This window comes from Corythoichthys intestinalis, chromosome 19, assembly GCF_030265065.1.
Source record: "Corythoichthys intestinalis isolate RoL2023-P3 chromosome 19, ASM3026506v1, whole genome shotgun sequence".
NCBI lineage: Eukaryota > Metazoa > Chordata > Actinopteri > Syngnathiformes > Syngnathidae > Corythoichthys > Corythoichthys intestinalis.
In genome coordinates, this window is record NC_080413.1 from 9,588,735 (window position 1) to 9,610,799 (window position 22,065).

A 22,065-nucleotide genomic window follows, 5' to 3' on the forward strand; every position below is an offset into this window, starting at 1 on the left:
GATAAGTTTACCATTCTCGCCGTCTGTCCTCGGCAGAGCGGATCGTGGAGGTTCTGCCTGTGGCTGACGCCCCAGGCCCTAGGGTGCTGTCTGCTGAAGAACAGCGTCGCCTGGCAGAGCAGGAGGAAAACACATTACGAGAGCTCCGGCTCTTTCTCAGGGATGTGACCAAGCGGTTGGCCACCGACAAACGCTTCAACATCTTCAGCAAGCCTGTTGACATTGAGGAGGTGAGGATAACAATCGAAACTGAAAGTCATGTTCTATTCATTGGCAGTCAGACTGACTATATTACGAATCTGTAAGGTGTCGGACTACCTGGAGGTTATCGGACAGCCCATGGACCTGTCGACTGTCATGACCAAGATTGACAAGCACCATTACCTGACGGCCAAAGACTTTCTGGTGGATATTGACCTTATCTGCAGCAACGCGCTTGAATATAATCCCGATAAAGATCCTGGAGGTAAGATGAACTACAAGGTCATGGCTAATAGCTAATGGTATACAGAAATGTACAGGTAGTCCCTGGGTTACGATGTACTCGACTTGAACTAGACTTTTTAAACAGTACCTTATTGTATGTACCTGACAGTATCTTATTTTGCACTTTATTAATATGACATGTTCTGTCCTCACTAAACGTGAAGTTGTTCAGCTTTAGAGACAGCAAACAAGGCAATTGTGCTTTTTGAAGCTTCCTTCACTTTTGACAATTTATGAAGCTGGAACACACATATATACATACTTATGTTCAAAACGACACACATTTTAACAATAAAACACTTGACACAAAACATTTGGTGTTCAAATGTCCATGTAGTCTGATCGATATTTAAATTTAGTAGATTAAATGAACCTAAATTGCCTTAAAAAAAGTCCGCTAGTTTAAATGCCACAAATGCTAACAAATTTATAATTTTCAGAGCAACTCGCTCACTCACATTTCCAAAAACTGTAGCTCTAAACTTAATTACAAATGCATACACAAACATATATTAGCAGACACAACTTACAGCCTTGTGATCCAAACCAGAGCGCAGCTATCTTTTAGCCATGTCAGACGTCTGAGTCTGCTCTTCAGTCTTACAAGGTGACTGTCCAGTCAGACCCAGCGCTGCCACCAGAGGGCAGTGTGCCCCCCATTATTAAACAAAATACAATACTTTTTGGCACTTTAGGTTGTTATTTTTAATTTTTGAAGGGTTGATTCCAATTTAAGCGGAAATTCGGGTTATGTCACCAGCGTAGGAACGGAACTGGTTCGTAACCCGGGGACTACCTGTACAGTGTAACATCAAAATTCCCGATTTTGCCAACATTCTTATTGCATCATTTACCCACTAAAAAGCAACCTTACTCAATGCAACATTACCCCGTGTGACCTTTTACTCCCAATTTTCTAAAATGGCGACAATCAACAAAAAAAAAAAGAAAGTTGACTGTGACGGCCAATGCTTCAAGGATAGGTGGAAATTGGACTATTTCTTCACTAAAATACGCAACAACTGTGTCTGCCTCATTTGCAAAGAGACAGTCGCTGTTTTTAAAGAGTTCAATGTATGGCGATTTTACAAAACAAGACACTCTGATATGTATGACAAGATTACAGGGAAGATGCGTAGTGAGAAATTGAAGCAACTTGAAGCTAGTTTAATGTTACAGCAGCAGTGTTTCGCAAGAGCCCGAGAGTCAAAAGCTTAGCCACAAAGGCTCGTTGCGAGATTGTTGAAATTATTAATTAAAAAAGATAATAAAGCAAATGTGACACATAATGGCTCGCTAAAATTTGCTTAAATATATTGTTCAACATAAAAGACATCCGCCAAGGTCGGCCCACCACATGTTTAGCACACCAAATCTGGCCCCTTTTGCAAAAAGTTTGGAGACCCTGTGCTAAGAGCATTGTAAAAAAAACGTTAGCATTTTATAGCATTTAAACTGGCGGACTTTTGGTATGTAAGTTAGCCAATTTTTTTTTCGATGTATACCGTGTGAGGCTCAGCTCAGGTATTTTAAATTTTTATGTCTCTTATCTGATTAATCGATTATTAGAAATAAATAGTCCATCGATTAATTGGCTACTAAAATAATCGATAGCTGCTGCCCTATATTGAATGAAAGCACGTTCCCAGTCTAAATGGTTTGGGCGTCGAGCACCGTCAATGGCAGCCTTAGTTACCTGAGACACTATTATGGTGGAAGATTTTGGTAGCAACTTGTTGGTTGCTTTAAAAAAAAAAAAAAAATTTTTTTTTAAACACTGACACCTTTTTAAAACGATATCTCAATTCTTGGCAGGAGCATATCGATAACCTTTTGAGATACAAAGTATCACGATATATCACCTTTTCGATATTTTGTCATACCCCTAATAATTTCCCTTTGAGGCGTGTCGTAACCGGAAAATTCCGTAAGTAGAGACATTCGTAAATAGAGGTACCACTGTAATTCAATTCTTGTTCTTTTCGGAGATTTTTTCATTCATTAAAAAAAAAAAAAAAATTCCAATTGTAAATTTTAGTTAAACATTTTTCCAGTTGTTTTGCTTCTCCTTCAAATTGCACCTGATTCAGCTTTACACTGTATCACTCAATTACCTCTAAAAATAGTGCTCCGAGAGTTATTGACAGCCGTAAAACACACATGGCTTCCCTTAATCAGTCCGACAGTTTGCTTCTGTAGTTTTGTTGTGCTCCATTAGTGATGGAGCGAATAAACAAAAAGAAAAACAGGACTATTAAATAATCTAATGACTTAAGTGAGCCTACAGGCACGATAATTACAAAAGCTCCCAGCACCTTTTTGTACACGTCGGAAATTCAAATGAAGAAAGTCACTTCCCCGCTTCCCTGTTTGCCATGTAGAAAATGAAGAAGGCTTGCATATGCATGAAAATTTAATCTCGCGTGTTGTCTTGCAGCTAGAATTGATTCCACTCCCCACACCCCCAAATTCCCCCCACACCCTTCCTGTCTTTGGTGCCCAGAACATCACAGAGGACAAATGTATGCACAAACATTGAAAGAGGCTTGTTGTTTGCTTACACATTCATCTGTATTTTTTCGTATACTGGTGAAAAATGTCCACGCCAGCTTAAAGAGAACAGTAGTGACAGCGGCGGAACAGAAAGATATGAATTGAAAGCAGCATACAGCACGAGTAACTATTTTAATTCTCGCCTCGCGCACGATGCTTAATGGGAAGCAGTTTTCTGCCGGGCCAAATGAATAAATCATATCGCGCCGTCATTCGTCCGTACGTGGGGGTATCTACCAAAGATACACTTAAAAGGAGAAAATGCAATTAGACTGTTTTAATAAAGATGAACCAAGCCTCCATCATGTGTACTGTGGCCTGGTCGCGGCACAATTAAGCCTCCGATTATGCTAGAAAGTCATTATTAGCTCGCTGGTGGGCTGCTTCTCTGGGTTTTCAAAATGAGAAAAATAACTCCCAACTTAGTTTTGCTGAAAAGTATCCCACATGAGTCCAACGAGACTATACATTAAACATCGGATGTCAACATAGCCACACTTACATGTGATTCACATAATGCTGCTTTCTACACCTCACATTGCTGATTTGTGTATGCTCAGTTAACAGACCCCCACAGGATGTCCACGGGTAAAGATCATCAGCTAATGACAGTACTACTATGTTCATAGGTAGCATAAGCGTGTAACAATTACGCATGTGCCGGTATGATAATGTTACGTCCCAAATCGAAGGCTCGTGACATATAACGAGCCAGTTCACAGTGGATACAAGTCAACAATTTATTTACACAACTCCTGTCAGAGAAATTCAATTTTGAACTCCAAGACAAGTGTTACCTCGATAGATCGAGTAGAGAAATGAATACGACCCAAACCTTGGATTGCCTTGCTTCGAAGGCTTTATGAACAAGAGCTCTTAGGTACAAAATGATGTGATTCAGCCAGGAGCTGTGATCACCCAGAGTACGGAGTAGTACAATAGAAGCTGGACATTTATACTGTTGAAATGGCGGTGCCGAAGCCCACCGTGAAACGAAACTTATTAAGAAACGAAACACATCATCTCACAAACCTGGGTATTTTTCCATACAAAAACATCTTTGAGCTGAGACCTTGAGCACTGGTCCCAGCTAGAACGAAGATAAGCTCAGTCTGATAGCCACAGACGCCCACTGTATTCATTCAGGGCACACAGGAACATAGCAGTCCATATTTGGGCATATTGTGATAGTCTACGAATGCTATGGGAAGGCACACTCAAACAGGTTCTCTATGCTACGATGTTCTCATGCAAGCATAACAAAAGCATACAAAATACAGTGCCCTCCATAATTATTGGCACCGCTGGTTAAGATGTGTTTTTTAGCTTCTAATCATTTTTTAAATTCAAATAATATGGGACCTTAATGGAAAAAAAAGAGAAAAATCCAACCTTCAATACAAGTGCATTTATTCAGTGGGGAAAAAATCCCGCATAAAGAAATAATTATTTGACATCAAACAATGTGTGTCACAATTATTAGCACCGCTGGTGTTAATACTTTGTACAACCCCCTTTTGCCAACAAAACAAGGTCTGGGGACTGAGATGGCCATGGGAGGAGCTTGATTTTGTGTCTGGTGAACCATTTCTGTGTAGATTTGGCCATATGTTTAGGGTCATTGTCTTGCAGAAAGACCCAGTGACGACCCATCTTCAGCTTTCGGGTAGAGGGCAACAGATTTTGATTTAAAATGTCCTGGTATTTTAAAGCATTCATGATGCCATGCACCCTAACAAGGTTAACTGGCCTTTGGAAGCGAAACAGCCCCACAGCATCACTGACCCACCCCAATACTTCACAGTGGGTATGAGGTGCTTTTCAGCATGCGCATCTTTCGTGGCACGCCAGACCCACTTAGAGTGTTTGTTGCCAAAAAGCTCAATCTTGGTCTCATCTGACCAAAGCACACGGTCCCAGGCTTTAACTGGGACCGTGCACCTCATACCGTGCACAACTTGGAAGTACGCTGCGTGCACGTGCGGTCATCTTGGCCATAATTAATTTTTAAAAATTAATCACGTTAAGTAATTAACGCATGCGCTGCACGACCCACTCACGCATTGTCGCGCTCAAACTATAAAGACGCCGTTTTACCAAAAAGGCAGCGTATAATGAGTAGAGAGAATTTTGATAGCCTTTGGAGCCTTTTTTTAATTGGCTAAACCCTTACAATCCCTCTCTCTACGATTAGAAATTTCGTGGGAAGCAATGCGGGGAAGAAAGGTAGTCATTGATCTTTTTCTTAACACCCCATGTTATTTCCCAACGCAGAGAAGATATATCAATTGGTAGCCCTACGCACAGTCATGGTTGCACTTCCCATCATGCATTTGGGCAGAAGTTAAATGGCTGCAGTATCATTTACTGAAAGCTCAACAAATACACTAGATGGCAATATTTAGTTACAATATACAAAGTCACATTTATCCTTTAAGAATTACAAGTCTTTATATCTGTGGATCCCTCTCACAGAAAGACTGATAATAATGTAAATGCCATTTTGAGGATTTATTGTCATAATAAACAAATATATAGACGAATATATATATATATATATATATATATACACACACACACATTCAACATACAGTACTTAGGTACTGTATGTTGATCGGATATGTTGATCCGAGTTTTTTTCTTCTTTTCTTAATGCATTGCCAAAATGTATATGATCGGGTAAAAATTATAGTGAATGATTGGAATTGAATCGGGAGCAAAAAACAACAACAATCGGATCGGGAAATATCGGGATCGGCAGATACTCAAACTAAAACGATCGGGATCGGATCGGGAGCAAAAAAACATGATCGGAACAACCCTACTGATAACGGCTCTAATTTATCATAAGAACTTTATGGCATGAGGAGGAAATACTTACCATACATTAGTTCATGGACGCACAAAAATTAATACTTCCTCTAAAAGGTGGCCTTACACCTATTCTCGGTCCCAAATACACAGCGCGCATGACGTAGGACAATAACAGGAAATGGACTGGTTGCTATGGGAACGAACCAGCATGCCCATGAAGTCTTTCTAACAGGTGTATAAAAATTGCGCATAAAATCGTTTCGGATTATTTTAGATGCATGTATGTTATATTTTTCTTATAGAGTATTCGATGTGAATATGATAGACCCATTCCTAGACTTTTTGGGAAAAATCACCATTTCTTTAAGTAGTCTCATGAATATTGACTTGGCCGGTGAATACCACTTCAGCATCTCTCGATGGCGATACCTTATGGTACACTTGGTAAGTGGTTACACTGTGAACGTTCACGCTGTGATACTGGCTCACTTATCGGTAGAGCTGGGAATCTTTGGGCACCTAAAGATTCGATTACGATTCAGAGGCTCCGATTTGATTATAAAACGATTATTCATGCACCCTTCCTCCCTTTTTTTTTTTTTTTTTTTTTTTTTTTAATGTTTTGTACATTAGTTACAAAATTGTTCAAAAATCCTCTCAGGCTAAACCAAACTACTATTTCAGTATAAAGTTAGCATATAACAGTAAACAAATATACAAAAATAACAGTAAATAAAATACTCCAGTCCCCATTCTGTATCCGCAGCTTTAAAGTACATTCAATTAATTTAATGATGTGAATCAACTGTTACAGTTGTTAAAATTGCTCCCGTTATTCCATAATTTCCCTTCTGTCTACTTTTGTCAAAGTTTTAAAACTATTTCATCGTTTAAAGATCGATTCAAGACAAGAGTCTGCCGATTTAGGAGTATTTTAGATAAAAAGTTAATTAGGTTTGCTACAACAGCCTTCTAGAGAAGTCTAGCTTAAGTACTGCTTTAAGATGGCGGCTGTTTATATATGTTCTAACACCGCCTTCGTCTGTCATTTTGCATCTAGTTCTACATACAGTGCCTTGCAAAAGTATTCGGCCCCCTTGAATCTTGCAACCTTTCGCCACATTTCAGGCTTCAAACATAAAGATATGAAATTTAATTTTTTTGTCAAGAATCAACAACAAGTGGGACACAATCGTGAAGTGGAACAACATTTATTGGATAATTTAAACTTTTTTAATAAATAAAAAACTGAAAAGTGGGGCGTGCAATATTATTCGGCCCCTTTACTTTCAGTGCAGCAAACTCACTCCAGAAGTTCAGTGAGGATCTCTGAATGATCCAATGTTGTCCTAAATGACCGATGATGATAAATAGAATCCAAATGTGTGTAATCAAGTCTCCGTATAAATGCACCTGCTCTGTGATAGTCTCAGGGTTCTGTTTAAAGTGCAGAGAACATTATAAAAACCAAGGAACACACCAGGCAGGTCCGAGATACTGTTGTGGAGAAGTTTAAAGCCGGATTTGGATACAAAAAGATTTCCCAAGCTTTAAACATCTCAAGGAGCACTGTGCAAGCCATCATATTGAAATGGAAGGAGCATCAGACCACTGCAAATCTACCAAGACCCGGTCGTCCTTCCAAACTTTCTTCTCAAATAAGGAGAAAACTGATCAGAGATGCAGCCAAGAGGCCCATGATCACTCTGGATGAACTGCAGAGATCTACAGCTGAGGTGGGAGAGTCTGTCCATTGGACAACAATCAGTCGTACACTGCACAAATCTGGCCTTTATGGAAGAGTGGCAAGAAGAAAGCCATTTCTCAAAGATATCCATAAAAAGTCTGGTTTAAAGTTTGCCACAAGCCACCTGGGAGACACACCAAACATGTGGAAGAAGGTGCTCTGGTCAGATGAAACCAAAATTGAACTTTTTGGCCACAATGCAAAACGATATGTTTGGCATAAAAGCAACACAGCTCATCACCCTGAACACACCATCCCCACTGTCAAACATGGTGGTGGCAGCATCATGGTTTGGGCCTGCTTTTCTTCAGCAGGGACAGGGAAGATGGTTAAAATTGACGGGAAGATGGATGCAGCCAAATACAGGAACATTCTGGAAGAAAACCTGTTGGTATCTGCACAAGACCTGAGACTGGGACGGAGATTTATCTTCCAACAGGACAATGATCCAAAACATAAAGCCAAATCTACAATGGAATGGTTCAAAAATAAACGTATCCAGGTGTTAGAATGGCCAAGTCAAAGTCCAGACCTGAATCCAATCGAGAATCTGTGGAAAGAGCTGAAGACTGCTGTTCACAAACACTCTCCATCCAAACCTCACTGAGCTCGAGCTGTTTTGCAAGGAAGAATGGGCAACAATGTCAGTCTCTCGATGTGCAAAACTGATAGAAACATACCCCAAGCGACTTGCAGCTGTAATTGGAGCAAAAGGTGGCGCTACAAAGTATTAACGCAAGGGGGCCGAATAATATTGCACGCCCCACTTTTCAGTTTTTTATTTGTTAAAAAAGTTTAAATTATCCAATAAATGTTGTTCCACTTCACGATTGTGTCCCACTTGTTGTTGATTCTTGACAAAAATTAAAATTTTATATCTTTATGTTTGAAGCCTGAAATGTAGCGAAAGGTTGCAAGGTTCAAGGGGGCCGAATACTTTTGCAAGGCACTGTATATATGATATCTACTGTAGTCGTATGTTTGTAGCAGCTAGCAACTGGGCGTTGTTTGTAGCGGCTGTCGGCTGCAGTCAGGTATGATTTTTTTTTTTATCTAGCGGCATGAGATGAACATGATATTTACTCTCTGTCCGTTCCTCATTGCGTCCCAAAGACCGCTCTGACTGTGTTTTACTTCTGTTTTACCTGGTATAATTCAATAATCAGAATTTTGTTTGTGAATCGTTCTCGAATCTTCCACGGCCGAATCGCGAATAATCTAAGCATCGGAAATTTCGCACGCCTCTACTTATCGATGTGTATCATGCGTAAGGTTCGTAACGTTGATCGTACTGTTTGGAATCTATAAGAGAATCGTTAAATAATCTGCCAAACGATTCCAAAGAATTGATACACGCAGAACCGGTTCTTATAGAGAACCGGTTATCAATTCCCATCCCTAAACGTGAAATAATTTTTTTTAAAAAATGCAACTCGTGTACATTTCGTTTCAATTTGTTCAATATAGCTATAAAAGTGCACAGGTGGCTACGTCTATCCTTGCCCACATCTGGAGGGATTAGTTTGTTCTAACTAGCAATGGTTGGCTATATTAAATTGGCTAATGATGTTAACTTTACCGAAGATATATGGCTGTTTAGTTTTACTTTGCAATACTGGTAGACACATCTATTGTTATCCTTTTAGATGTGTGAAATGATCCAACTATAAACATAGTCTTTTACGCACTTTTTCCTCACGGCTAACATTTACTGCAGTAACATTAGTCTGGAGGGGAATAAATTCAGCACAATCCCCACAAAATAGCAAAAGATCAGCAGTATAAAATTACATCCATATGAGGAGACTGCAAAGTGTGAACTTTGATATAGTGAGGGATATTGTCAGATTTGTACAGTTAATCTCAGCATTTGACCATAACCCAAAATAAAGCAGTTCTATCGGGGATTATACAATTAAAACACAGTATGCCACTAATATGTCAACATGTCAAAGCCTTTTCACTATGAATAAAAACAGAGAAGTGGTATTGAGTAGTAGTAGAAAGAGACTTGAAGCAGATGAGCTCCTCCCAGCAGGCCATCTGTCATTAGAAGCCTCTGAAAGGCCTTTTTTCCTCCCGTAATGTTCACCGACACACATACACTAACACGCGCACAAAAACTCCATCACTATTACGCAGCCGTCCAATTAGACAAATGCTGGCAGATTGCAACCCCTCCGTCGCCGCTCCCGCCTCCGCCTGCCCGTAATGAGAGGCAGCCTGTTTACAGTGGATACGCTTTTAGCCTCAGTCTTCAGCTCGCCCCTTCAGTCACACAAAATGGGGGATTAATGATGCCTGGGGCCATCACAGAGACATGTTGTGCTGGAGAGCACATTACTTTTTCGACAAAAAAACTGAAAGTCAAATGATAATTTGTTGTTTTTCCAGACACAGCAACAGTCTACATACAGTATTTGTAGGAAACTATTAAAAAAATGTCATGTACCATAATTTTCGGACTATAAGCTTCTACTTTTTTGCTTCATTTTGAGTCCTGCGGCTTATAGTCCAGCGCTGCTTATTTATTGATTGATTTGGCTTAATAGGTAACACTTTATTTGACAGGGGCGTCATAAGACTGTCATAAGACCGTCATAATTATGACATGACACTATCATGGCCGTTACTGAATGCTTATGACGGATGTCATTAAGTGTTATCCGGCAAATTTTGTCACTAACTCTATTTATGTCCAGCTCGGATCTTTTAAATCCATTCAAAAGGGGGATAATTTGCTGGATGACACTAAATGGCATCTGTAATAAGCATTGTTTAATACTCATGACAGTGTCATGTCATTATTATGATTGTCTAATGTGTCAAATAAAGTGGTACCAAATACCATAACTAGCACTTAATACAACAACTGGAACAGTAACTGAAGAAATAATTAGCACAGAACATGAATTTTGATTGTTATTTACATCTGTAGCGCTGAAATGCATGCTAGGAGGCATGTTAGACAACAACAGTGTTGACAGCAGGTAGCATTAGTGGTTGACTGTCTCCCCCATGGGTGCAATGATGGCCAAATAAAGCTTGTTGAAGCAATGAAGCTTTGCAGCCAATTGGTTCAAATCTTCATGGTGGTTCATTTGGTCTTATGACAGACAATTATAATACAGTGAGGACAGCTTAGTCTTATAGTCCAGTGCAGCTTATCTATGAACAAATGTCGTTTTTGTGTCAAATTTGGTGGGTGGTGGCTTTCATAGTCAGGTGTGCCTTATAATGCGTAAATTGCAGTATAAATATATATTTCTTCTCTTTCGGCACCTATCTGCAAATATTTACTACAAAACCCGTCCATTTTTTTTGCGCAAAATCCCCAAAATGCCATCAGTGTTGTCACCACCACAATGTCCGATTCACCTGATCTAAAGATCTGCCAATACTGAGTACTGATTCGATACCTCACCAATTTACGACCATATTTTCCGCAGTGTAAGACGCATTGTGCCTTATAATCCGAAGCGCCTTATGTATGGATCAATGTTGGTTAATCATGGCACGAAATTCCCTTTAGCGCAGCTCCATTTAGTGGATCCATAACGCAGCCCCAACTACTACTAATACTAAGACTACTACTACTACTACTGCACCTTATAATGCGGTGCGCCCTATAGATTAAAACGGTTTTAAAATAGGCCATTCATCAAAGGCTCGCATAATGCTCCAATGCGCCTTATTGTGCGGAATACAGTAATTTATTTTAGGGCTACAGCTATTGAATATTTTAGTAGTCGATTAATCGATGAACTAGTTCGAATAATCAAGTAATCGGAACATAGAAAATTTAAATACCTGAGTTTAGCCTCAAACGGTATAAAAGAATAAAGGAGTATCTAAGTACAACAAAACTATTGACTATTGGCTAACTAGCATAGCAAAAGTCCGCTAGCTTAAATGCTATTAAATGCTAACTTTTTTTTATTTTTATTTTTATTTTTTAAATTTTTTTACAATGTTCTGAACAAATCGTTCACACACATATTCCCATGAAAAGTGGCCAAATATACCTTCAAACTAAATTAAGAATGCATCAAAAACATTAACATAAACAAAAACTTAGCTTATGTTGGTCTTAACATGGAGCAGCTGGACCCAGCCATGTGAAATGAGTTGTCATATTCACTGTTGACACTGAGGGGCAGTGTATCCACCCAAATCAATAAAACTAAATGCAAACATTTTCAAATCAAGCCATTACAACTCCACTTTAAGTAAACTAATACTCGATACCCGATCTATTTCACCAGATTCCAATCTTCTAAAAATATTTCATCGTACATCGTTTTTTTGTTTTATTTTAACGTTATCCTTGTACATCTTATTGTTTTGCCTTGTTCCCCTTAAAAAAAAATCTTTGAAAAAACATCTTTTTCACCTGATTCTGATCTTTTAAAAATGACTTGATAGGATCGAGGAAATCCATATAATGCTGCCAAAGCGCTGTCTAAATAGGAAAGTAGTAAATTAAAGAAGTGTCCCTGCTTTTTCATGATCTTTCATTTACATTTTTCTTAAAAGTATTGCCCGGTGTAAAGGAGCTTTGTTGAAGCGACTCACTTAGTTTTTTATATTGGTATGACTGAATGTGATTCATGGCATTTTCATTCATTTCACAACAGAGGTTCATTTTTCTAAGGAGCGTAAAAAATGTTGAGATTCATGTTTTTTTTCCTCTGCTTTTCAGATAAAGTGATCCGGCACCGAGCATGCAGCCTCAAGGACACAGCGCATGCCATCTTTGCCTCAGAGCTCGACCCAGAGTTCGATCGAATGTGCGAAGACATAAAGGAGGCACACAGGAAGAAGAGTGAGAAACATACTTTTTACAAATACTGACTTCCTAGTATACAATGGGCCCTAAGTACAATTACAAACATACAGCACATCTAGAAAATAGAAACAGCTTTTCCAATATTTAATAGGGGTGGGAACCTCTCGGTACCTCATGATATGATACGAATTGTGAAACAAGGCTCTTGATAATGATCTCACGATATGGCGATACAATATTTACTGATGCATGGGTCAGGAAATCATTCTACGATACTCTATTAAACGACTAATAAACAGAAAAAACAAGTTACAGTGGGGCAATAAGTATTTAGTCAACCACCAATTGTGCAAGTTCTCCTACTTGAAAAGATTAGAGGCCTGTAATTGTCAACATGAGTAAACCTCAACCATGAGAGACAGAATGTGGGGAAAAAACAGAAAATCACATTGTTTGATTATTAAAGAATTTATTTCCAAATTAGAGTGGAAAATAAGTATTTGGTCACCTACAAACAAGCAAGATTTCTGGCTGTCAAAGAGGTCTAACTTCTTCTAACGAGGTCTAACGAGGCTCCACTCGTTACCTGTATTAATGGCACCTGTTTTACCTCATTATCGGTTATATAAGACACCTGTCCACAACTTCGGTCAGTCACACTCCAAACTCCACTATGGCCAAGACCAAAGAGCTGTCGAAGGACACCAGAGACAAAATTGTAGACCAGCACCAATTTTCAATTTAAAAAGCTCTTTGTTTTGTGATGACCACCATGTTGGATTTTGTATCTCTATACAATAACGGAATTCAACCTAAATAAGTTTTGATTTTTAGCTGTTGAAAACTTGCACTAAATTAAAAAAAAAAAAGTTGCTAATTTGGGCAAAAACTTTTATGCTATGTTAAATATTGCTATTGATCCTGAAAATATAGGTGATTATCTCTGCATTTGGTGATTTTTGTACATCTACCGAAAAATTTGAGAATTTTACAGCCAAGTTTTGTTATACTTGTATAAAAAAGTAATCGGGATTTTTATTAAGGAACGACTTCAATTTTTTGATGCCGCTGTTAATGGAGAGTTGGAGACTCATATATGCCTAACGGAAGTGCCTGTTTTTGTTTAGGTCGCTAGCGGCTTTGAAAATATTTTAAGTTTTTGAAAATAGGCCCCTATGAAACGGCCCGCGCCCCTTTTCCCGTCAACTGATAATGAGATCTATAAATCGATATATCGTTTTAAAAAGCAAAGCAAGAACAAGTTGCGAGCAAAATCTTCCATTTGAATTGTGCCTCCGTTGGCTCACCGGCTGCCATTGACGGCGCTAGACATTCGTTTTGCTGGACTGGACGTCTAACGCCGTCAATGGCACTGAGACAAGAACATTCAAAGCCAATCTTTACAGGTCACCTCGTGTCCATTTTATGGCATATACAGGTAACGTCCTGTTGATTTTGAGTCTTTCCTAAAATCAACTGGAAGTGATCTGTAAAAGGCCCAAAATCAACAGGAATGACCCGATAATGCCTCAAAAGGAAAAGGAAGTAACCGAAAATCAACAGGAAGTGACAAAAAAAAATGCGGCAAAATGAACTCATTGCCTGGCATTGCCATAGATGTCCAATCAGTTTGAGATGGGACGGATGGCAGCGGATGAACATTCCCAGTGCAAATGAATTAGACGTCTACTAGTGATACTCAATTCACAACAGAAGGATGAACATACAGTGGGGCAGATAAGTATTTGGTCAACCACTAATTGTGCAAGTTCTCCCGCTTGAAAATATTAGAGAGGCCTGTAATTGTCAACATGGATAAACCTCAACCATGAGAGACAGAACGTGGGGAAAAAACTCCAGAATATCACATTGTTTGATTTTTAAAGAATTTATTTGCAAATCATGGTGGAAAATAAGTATTTGGTCAATACCAAAAGTTAATCTCAATACTTTGTTATGTACCTTTTGTTGGCAATAACGGAGGCCAAACGTTTTCTGTAACTCTTTACAAGCTTTTCACACACTGTTGTGGAAATTGGGGCCCATTCCTCCATGCAGATCTCCTCTAGAGCAGTGATGTTTTGGGGCTGTCGTTGGGCAACACGGACTTTCAACTCCCTCCACAGATTTTCTATGGGGTTGAGATCTGGAGGCTGGCTAGGCCACTCCAGGACCTTGAAATGCTTCTTACGAAGCCACTCCTTTGTTGCCCTGGCTGTGTGTTTGGGATCATTGTCATGCTGAAAGACCCAGCCACGTCTCATCTTCAATGCCCTTGCTGATGGAAGAAGATTTTCACTCAAAATCTCTCGATACATGGCCCCATTCATTTTTTCCTTTACACAGATCAGTCATCCTGGTCCCTTTGCAGAAAAACAGCCCCCAAAGCATGATGTTTCCACCCCCATGCTTCACAGTGGGTATGGTGTTCTTTGGATGCAATTCAGTATTCATTCTCCTCCAAACACGAGAACCTGTATTTCTACCAAAAAGTTCTATTTTGGTTTCATCTGACTATAACACGTTCTCCCAGTCCTCTTCTGGATCATCCAAATGCTCTCTAGCAAACCGCAGACAGGCCTGGACGTGTACTTTCTTCAGCAGGGGTACACGTCTGGCAGTGCAGGATTTGAGTCCCTGGCAGCGCATTGTGTTACTGATAGTAGCCTTTGTTCCTGTGGTCCCAGCTCTCTGTAGGTCATTCACTAGGTCCCTCCGTGTGTTTCTGGGATTTTTGCTCACCGTTCTTGTTATCATTTTGACGCCACGGGGTGAGATCTTGCATGAAGCCCCAGATCGAGGGAGATTATCAGTGGTCTTGTATGTCTTTCATTTTCTAATAATTGCTCCCACAGTTGATTTCATTATACCAAGCGTTTTACCTATTGCAGATTCTGTCTTCCCAGCCTGGTGCAGGTCTACAATTTTATCTCTGGTGTCCTTCAACAGGTCTTTGGTCTTGGCCATGGTGGAGTTTGGAGTGTGACTGACTGAGGTTGTGGACAGGTGTCTTTTATACCGATAATGAGTTATAGCAGGTACCATTAATACAGGTAACGAGTGGAGCCTCGTTAGACATCGGTAGAAGTTAGACCTCTTTGACAGCGAGAAATCTTGCTTGTTTGTAGGTGACCAAATACTTATTTTTCACTAATTTTGAAATTCTTTAAAAATCAAACAATGTGATTTTCTGTTTTTTTTTTTCTTCACATTCTGTCTCTCATGGTTGAGGTTTACCCATGTTGACAATTACAGGCCTCTCTAATCTTTTCAAGTAGGAGAACTTGCACAACTGGTGGTTGACTAAATACTTATTTGCCCCACTGTATTGTCACCCACCTAATTTTAAGAATGGGTTCAGACAAAGAGAAATGGGTAAAACGGTCCAAAGATAGGTGTGCTAAATAACCCCTTTTTATGTGCAGTCAATTCTCCTGTATTTTTGCTTTGATAGCAGATTCAGCTCCAATTAGGAGCCATCAAGCAAATGATAAATGATATATGCAGGTTTTTTTCTCCTTCACGTATGTCGTCAAATATTAAAGCGATGAGACGTGTAATCGTATGCAAATACTCCTGTTGACGATCACCCCTGTAGGAACTGGCTAATTAACACTCTTGCTTAAAATAAGCGCGTTATAACACGTGGGCTCGCGCTTACTGTATATATTTGCACGTCGCAAAGTGAATGTATTTAAATTTTTAAAGGCCATTAGAGTGCCCTCACCAAGTCAGCATGGCAAGTCAATGTTAAAATTAGAATCTTAACCTTTTTCTTCTTTGTTAGCTGTTCTAAGACTTGACCTGCGCCAATTATGATTTTCTTATTTTTAAGTTGTGCGCCTTAGGGTTTATTTATTTATTTATTTATTTATTTTAAATAGTGCATTATTTGAAAACGTTGTGATCACACTGCATAACCTACATCTTATTGACAACCTACTTAAGCCCCAAAGCTGCAATTGCATCACATCCAATGGTGTGTACTGTGTCATGTTTGATTACATGCTTTTTGTGAACTCAACGCACATGATGCAGCATGAATGTTGCACGACCCGGAGGTCAGCCGCCGTACAATGTGCCTTTAAATATTTCATACTTGAGTCAAGGTCCTTTTATGAAGCTATCAACTAACTGAGGCGTTCGCATGACTGTGGGGTTGTAGCGAATTCCTGGCGGCGTGTCGGGGGACTTGTCTGACTTGGAAAACTGAATGAGAGGTGATTAAAATAAATGTGAGTAATGAAAATAGTATTCAAAGATCTGCAATGGATGGACTCTATGTCAGTTTTTAATGTCCTGTGACACTCCAGCTTTCAGTGTGAATTAGTGGAAACCAAGGCACGTGCAAGTTGAACGCCATGTGATTTGGCTGTTACCGTAATTTCCAGAATATAAGGCGCACCCGTGCATAATGTGCACCCCAAATTTACTTGTAAAATCTAGGCAAAATTATTGTACCCGTTTATAACCCGCACCCTAATTTTAGTACCAATAAATAGAAGAATACAAGAAAACCGAGCTCGTGTACAGATACAGAAATGTTATTTTACTGACTAGTGAAACACAGCACAAGCATAGCACATTGGTAGTTCAAAACATTATCATGAACTGACAATATTTACGGTAATAATATGATTTGACAACAAAAACAAAACAGATGTGACTTTTCTTTTAAAGGCTGCTGTATAACTTGCTCGTTTCATCATGATGAATAAATGTTTCTTCCTTGGATTGATACAGTAAAATGAAAGTGAGAACGTAAGTCGGAAATCCGTGAGAGCTCATCGCTGTCAACACGACAGTAACAATAGGAACTATTGTTATTTGGGTTTGAGTTTCCGAAGGGACAGATATTGTTGACAGACACAGGAAGTGTGTGCTTAAGTTTGTTATGGTCCGAGTTGTGGAGCTGCAATAAACGTTGACTCAAAATGAGTTCAATAAACTAAATTCTGTGCTTTACGAAGAGTGAAAAAAGCAGAATTTAACACAGACGAAATCATTCGGCCGATTAGAGTGAAGTATTACCGAAACAAAATGGTGACGTCACGTACCGTAATGGTAGGCAACGGGTCGCCGCATATGTTTCTTCAACACAACATGGCCGTGTCAAAAAAAAAGCGGTTTATATGTATATATATATATATATATTTCTGTCTCCATCCATGTACCCATTTATAATGCGCACCATGATTTTACAAGTTGATTTTGGGGAAAAAAAGTGTGCGTTATATTCGGGAAATTACGGTAATTTGAAGTTGGTTGCTTAAAGATTGGCCATGTTAAGATAAGACCACCAATATTTTAAAGGTGTGAATAAGGTTAACAAATTAGCTAGAATGTGCACAGGTTAATATAAAATAGATAATTGATAATAAGGGTTGTTCCGATCATGTTTTTTTGATCCCGATCGTTTTAGTTTGAGTATCTGCCGATCCCGATATTTCCCGATCCGATTGCTTTTTTTTTTTTGCTCCCGATTAAATTCCAATCATTCCCGATAATTTTTCCCGTTCATATACATTTTGGCAATGCATTACGAAAAAAATGAATATAACTCTGACGAATATGTACATTCAGCATACAGTACATAAGTACTGTATTTGTTTATTATGACAATAAATCCTCAAGATGGCATTTACATTAGTAACATTCTTTCTGTGAGAGGGATCCACGGATAAAAAGACTTGTGACTTTGTATATTGTGACTAAATATTGCCATCTAGTGTATTTGTTGAGCTTTTAGTAAATGATACTGTAGCCATGCCCAATGCATGATGGGAAGTGGAACCATGACTGTGCGTAGTGCTATCAATTGATATATCTTCTCTGCATTGGGAAATAATATAAGATGTTAAGAAAAAGATCATTTGCTACCTTGTTTCCCCACATTGCATTTGCTTCCCATGCTATTTCTAATCGTAGGTAGAGGGATTGTAAGGCTTTAACCAATTAAAATAAGGCTCCAAAGGCTGCCAAAATTCACTACTCATTTTACACTGCCTTTTATCTCTCTATATAGGTAAAACGGCGCCATTACAGATTGAGCGCGACAATGCGTGGGTGGGTCGTGCAGCGCATGCATTAATTGCGTAAAATATTTTAACGTGATACATTTTTTAAAAAATTAATTACTGCCGTTATCGGGATAAATCTGATAACCCTACCTTAAGCCTAAACTAAAGACTCTGGATGAGTGTAACATATTATGTTTGTAACGTTAAATACAATTAGAAAACGATTTAATTAAAAAAAAAAAAAAAAATATATATATATATATATATATATATATATATATATATATATTTAAAAAAAGGCATGGCCAATATTTTTTTGCCGATTCCGATCCTTTGAAAATGACGTGATCGGACCCGATCGATCGGGACATCTCTAGAAATAATCACTGAGCACTAACCCGTTGTTCTTGTCAGCGATGACTACAGCGAAAATATTTCACAATTTTTTCATGACGATGACGAGACTATAACGTGTCTTTGGAGATTAAAACATAACAAGACGAATGCCAGTTATCAGCGGACGAGAACGAGACGAAGTGCACCATAATTTCAGTCACATGTTCATAATCTGTGACATTTTTAAAGTGGGACAAATAAGTATTTAGTCAACCACCAAGTGTGCAAGTTCTCCTACTTGAAAAGATTAGAGAGGCCTGTAATTGTCAACATGGGTAAACCTCAACAATGAGAGATAGAATGTGGGAAAAAAAAACCAGAAAATCACATTGATTTTTAAAGAATTTATTTCCAAATTAGAGTGGAAAATAAGTATAAGTAATACATTAACATTCTGTTAAAGTGATCCATGGCTAGAAAGACTTCTCATTCTTAAAAGATAAATGTTAGTACAAGTTATAGAATTAAAACCCCTCTTAATGTTTTTGTTTTAATAAAATTTGTAAAATTTTCAATCAAAAAATAAACTAGTAACTCGCCATTGTTGATGTCAATAATTACCCAATGCTCATGGTGCTGAAACCCATAAAATCAGTCGCACCCAAGCGCCAGAAGAGGGCGACAAAACACCAAAAAACACAAGTAACAAGTGGATATGACACTGTGCTGTCATTTTAATCTGTTTGAGCGGTGCATGTGCCTTAACTGCGTCAAATATTTTAACGTGATTAATTAAAAAGAATTAATTACCGCCCGTTAACGCAATAATTTTGACAACCCTAGTTTTTATTTGTGTCCTCTTTTTGGAAATCAAAACATGATCACCCTAGAAATTAGAATGACGTTGAGCCAGCATTTGTTTTGAAGCTCTTGCGCATCTGGGTAAGTTTGCACAGCGCATTTTGGACTGCGAATAAGTGTGCAAGCGTGATACTTGAACGGGCTCAATGGACAAAGGTAGTCTGAACGGGCACGCCAAAAAAAAAAAAACCCGGTATGACAAAATAAAATCGGACTTGTGCATTGCAGTATGAACCTAGCATAAGATATGACTAAGACTACTAAGTATTTTCGTCCAAAAGACTAAGACACCAATTAAAAAGGCTGCCAAAAATGACAGCGGCACCAAATTGGTAACCTTGACATTTCATCAAGATGAGGCGAATGAAAATGCCTTAAGAGCTCATGCTTAGAAAATGCACAGGAGGTCCGTAATCTTGGTTTGAAAGCGCAATTTTGAAGTCAATTTGGCCAAAATGAGTTTCTTCTTCCCATTTCCCTTTGGTGATTGATACTTATGTAATGCCCACTCCTGTGCATAAAGACCAATATATTCCTATAGTGTACTTCCTAACTTAATCTTCTGTTGGGATCTGCAGACGAGCAGACGCCAGTTCAGCCTGCAGCGGCAGCATCAACGGCGGCAGCAGCATCAACAACTTCAATAGCAGCGACTCCTTCGAGTGCTCTCGGATCCAGGAAGAGCCTAGCTTCTGCGGAACAGCAGAGCAAGGCCAGCACTCAGGGCGAGACTACCGAGAATAAACCAGGCACCCCAAGTAAGTACCACCAGAAAATACACACAAATATAGTTTGGATAGTCATTTGTTAATTAATTGGTGAAGGCAATTTAGAACAGCTTTTGTAGGAATTATACAGAATATGGACTATAACAATTACAAAAGGATATTTAATCCTATATGATTAAAAAAATAACAAATAGGACGACATAAATAAAAATGTATTTTAAAGGGATCCTCGGACTTCGACAATTGTTCTCTTTTACTATAATATGTTATTACAAACAGATATTGTTGCCATTGATTCAAAAATATTTCGTACATGTTTTGACCTACTTGGGGCGCCAAGTTTTACACACGCAATGCACGCTGGGGGTGATGACGCGGTTGGCCTGGACTGGGAGAATAACTGTGCTAGCTAGTACGAGTTTGAAGCTCTTGGTACCTCACGATACAATACAATTTGCGATACAAAGCTCACGATAACGATGATCTGACAATATGGTGATACAACGATTATCGATACATTGGTCAGGAAATCATTGTAGGATATTCTACAAACAACTAATAAACAGAAAAGCAAGCTTCTGCTGTGAATTGGAATGAGTTTATCACTAGTAGACGTCCAATCCATTTGAACTGGGAGGGTGGTCCCTCCCACTTCAAACAGATTGAACGTCTATGGCCAGTAATGGCAGCCAATGAGGTAATTTTGGGCCATTTAAGGTCATTTACCTGTTCATTTTCAGTTACTTCCTGTTGATTTTGGGGTATTTTATAGGTCTCTTCCTGTTTATTTTGAGTTACAGAACAGGAAGTGACCAGGGAATCACCCAAATAAATAGGCAGTGACTCAAACTCAACAGGAAATGACCTGTAAATGCCCGAAAATGAACAGCAAGTGACCTGTAAATGCCCTGAAAATTGGACAGAATGACTGTGAATGTTCTGGTTTCGAATGAACGAACGTTCCCAGTCTAAATGGATTGGGCGTCGAGCACCGTCAATGTAGCCTTAAACTTAACTGAAACTCTATTATGGTGGAAGATTTTGGTAGCAGCTTTTTGGTTCATTTTTATTTATTTTTTGACATTGACACCTTTTATAAAACGATATCCCGATTCTTGGCAGGAGCATATCGATAACCTTTTGGGATTCAAAGTATCACGATAGATCACCATTTCTATATTTTGTCACACCCCTACTAGCTAGCAAGCGAAGCCAGTATGACGACTGGCATGATTTTGTCACAATCTGTTAGGGGTCAGATTGTTTTGGTACAGAGATGTGGGATGAGTTCCCAGCGTCGTAACGGCATCCAATTCCAGCTCGTCAGCAGTGTCTTCAAACCGATCCTAGGCGGCTTGCCGAGATATTGACTTGGTCCGATTTAACAGTTTGTATATCCCTTCTTGTTAGTTGCATCATAACCGACATGTTTGTCGCTAACGACACTGTGGAAGTACGGCAGCGCTCCCAAGTGACGTCATCGCCCAGAGTGCATTGCGTCGTCAACAACAATGGTGACGAGTTAAACTAATTTTTCAAATTTCATAAAAACGAAAACATTTAAGAGGGGTTTTAATAGCAACTTATTATAACTCATATTAACATGTATCTTCATGTCCATGGTTCCCTTCAGAAATATATATGAAAACTCAAAATACGACTGAGACTGGAAAAAAGAGATCAAAAGGTGAAGAAGAGACTTTTACCGTTTTTTTAATTCTCTTAAATGAA

General features: G+C 38.9%; 1 protein-coding gene across 2 annotated transcripts in view; it reads left to right on the forward strand.

Moving 5' to 3' along the window:
• The window catches only part of atad2b (ATPase family AAA domain containing 2B), a 166,003-nt gene that overhangs the window by 47,884 nt on the left and 96,054 nt on the right, over positions 1–22,065 (forward strand). For both annotated transcript variants that reach the window (XM_057822001.1, XM_057822000.1), the window contains exons 21-24: positions 37–230; positions 307–466; positions 12,303–12,425; positions 20,185–20,364. In XM_057822001.1, the coding sequence (XP_057677984.1) occupies positions 37–230; positions 307–466; positions 12,303–12,425; positions 20,185–20,364 (657 nt within the window). The remainder of the gene's footprint in view (positions 1–36; positions 231–306; positions 467–12,302; positions 12,426–20,184; positions 20,365–22,065) is intronic.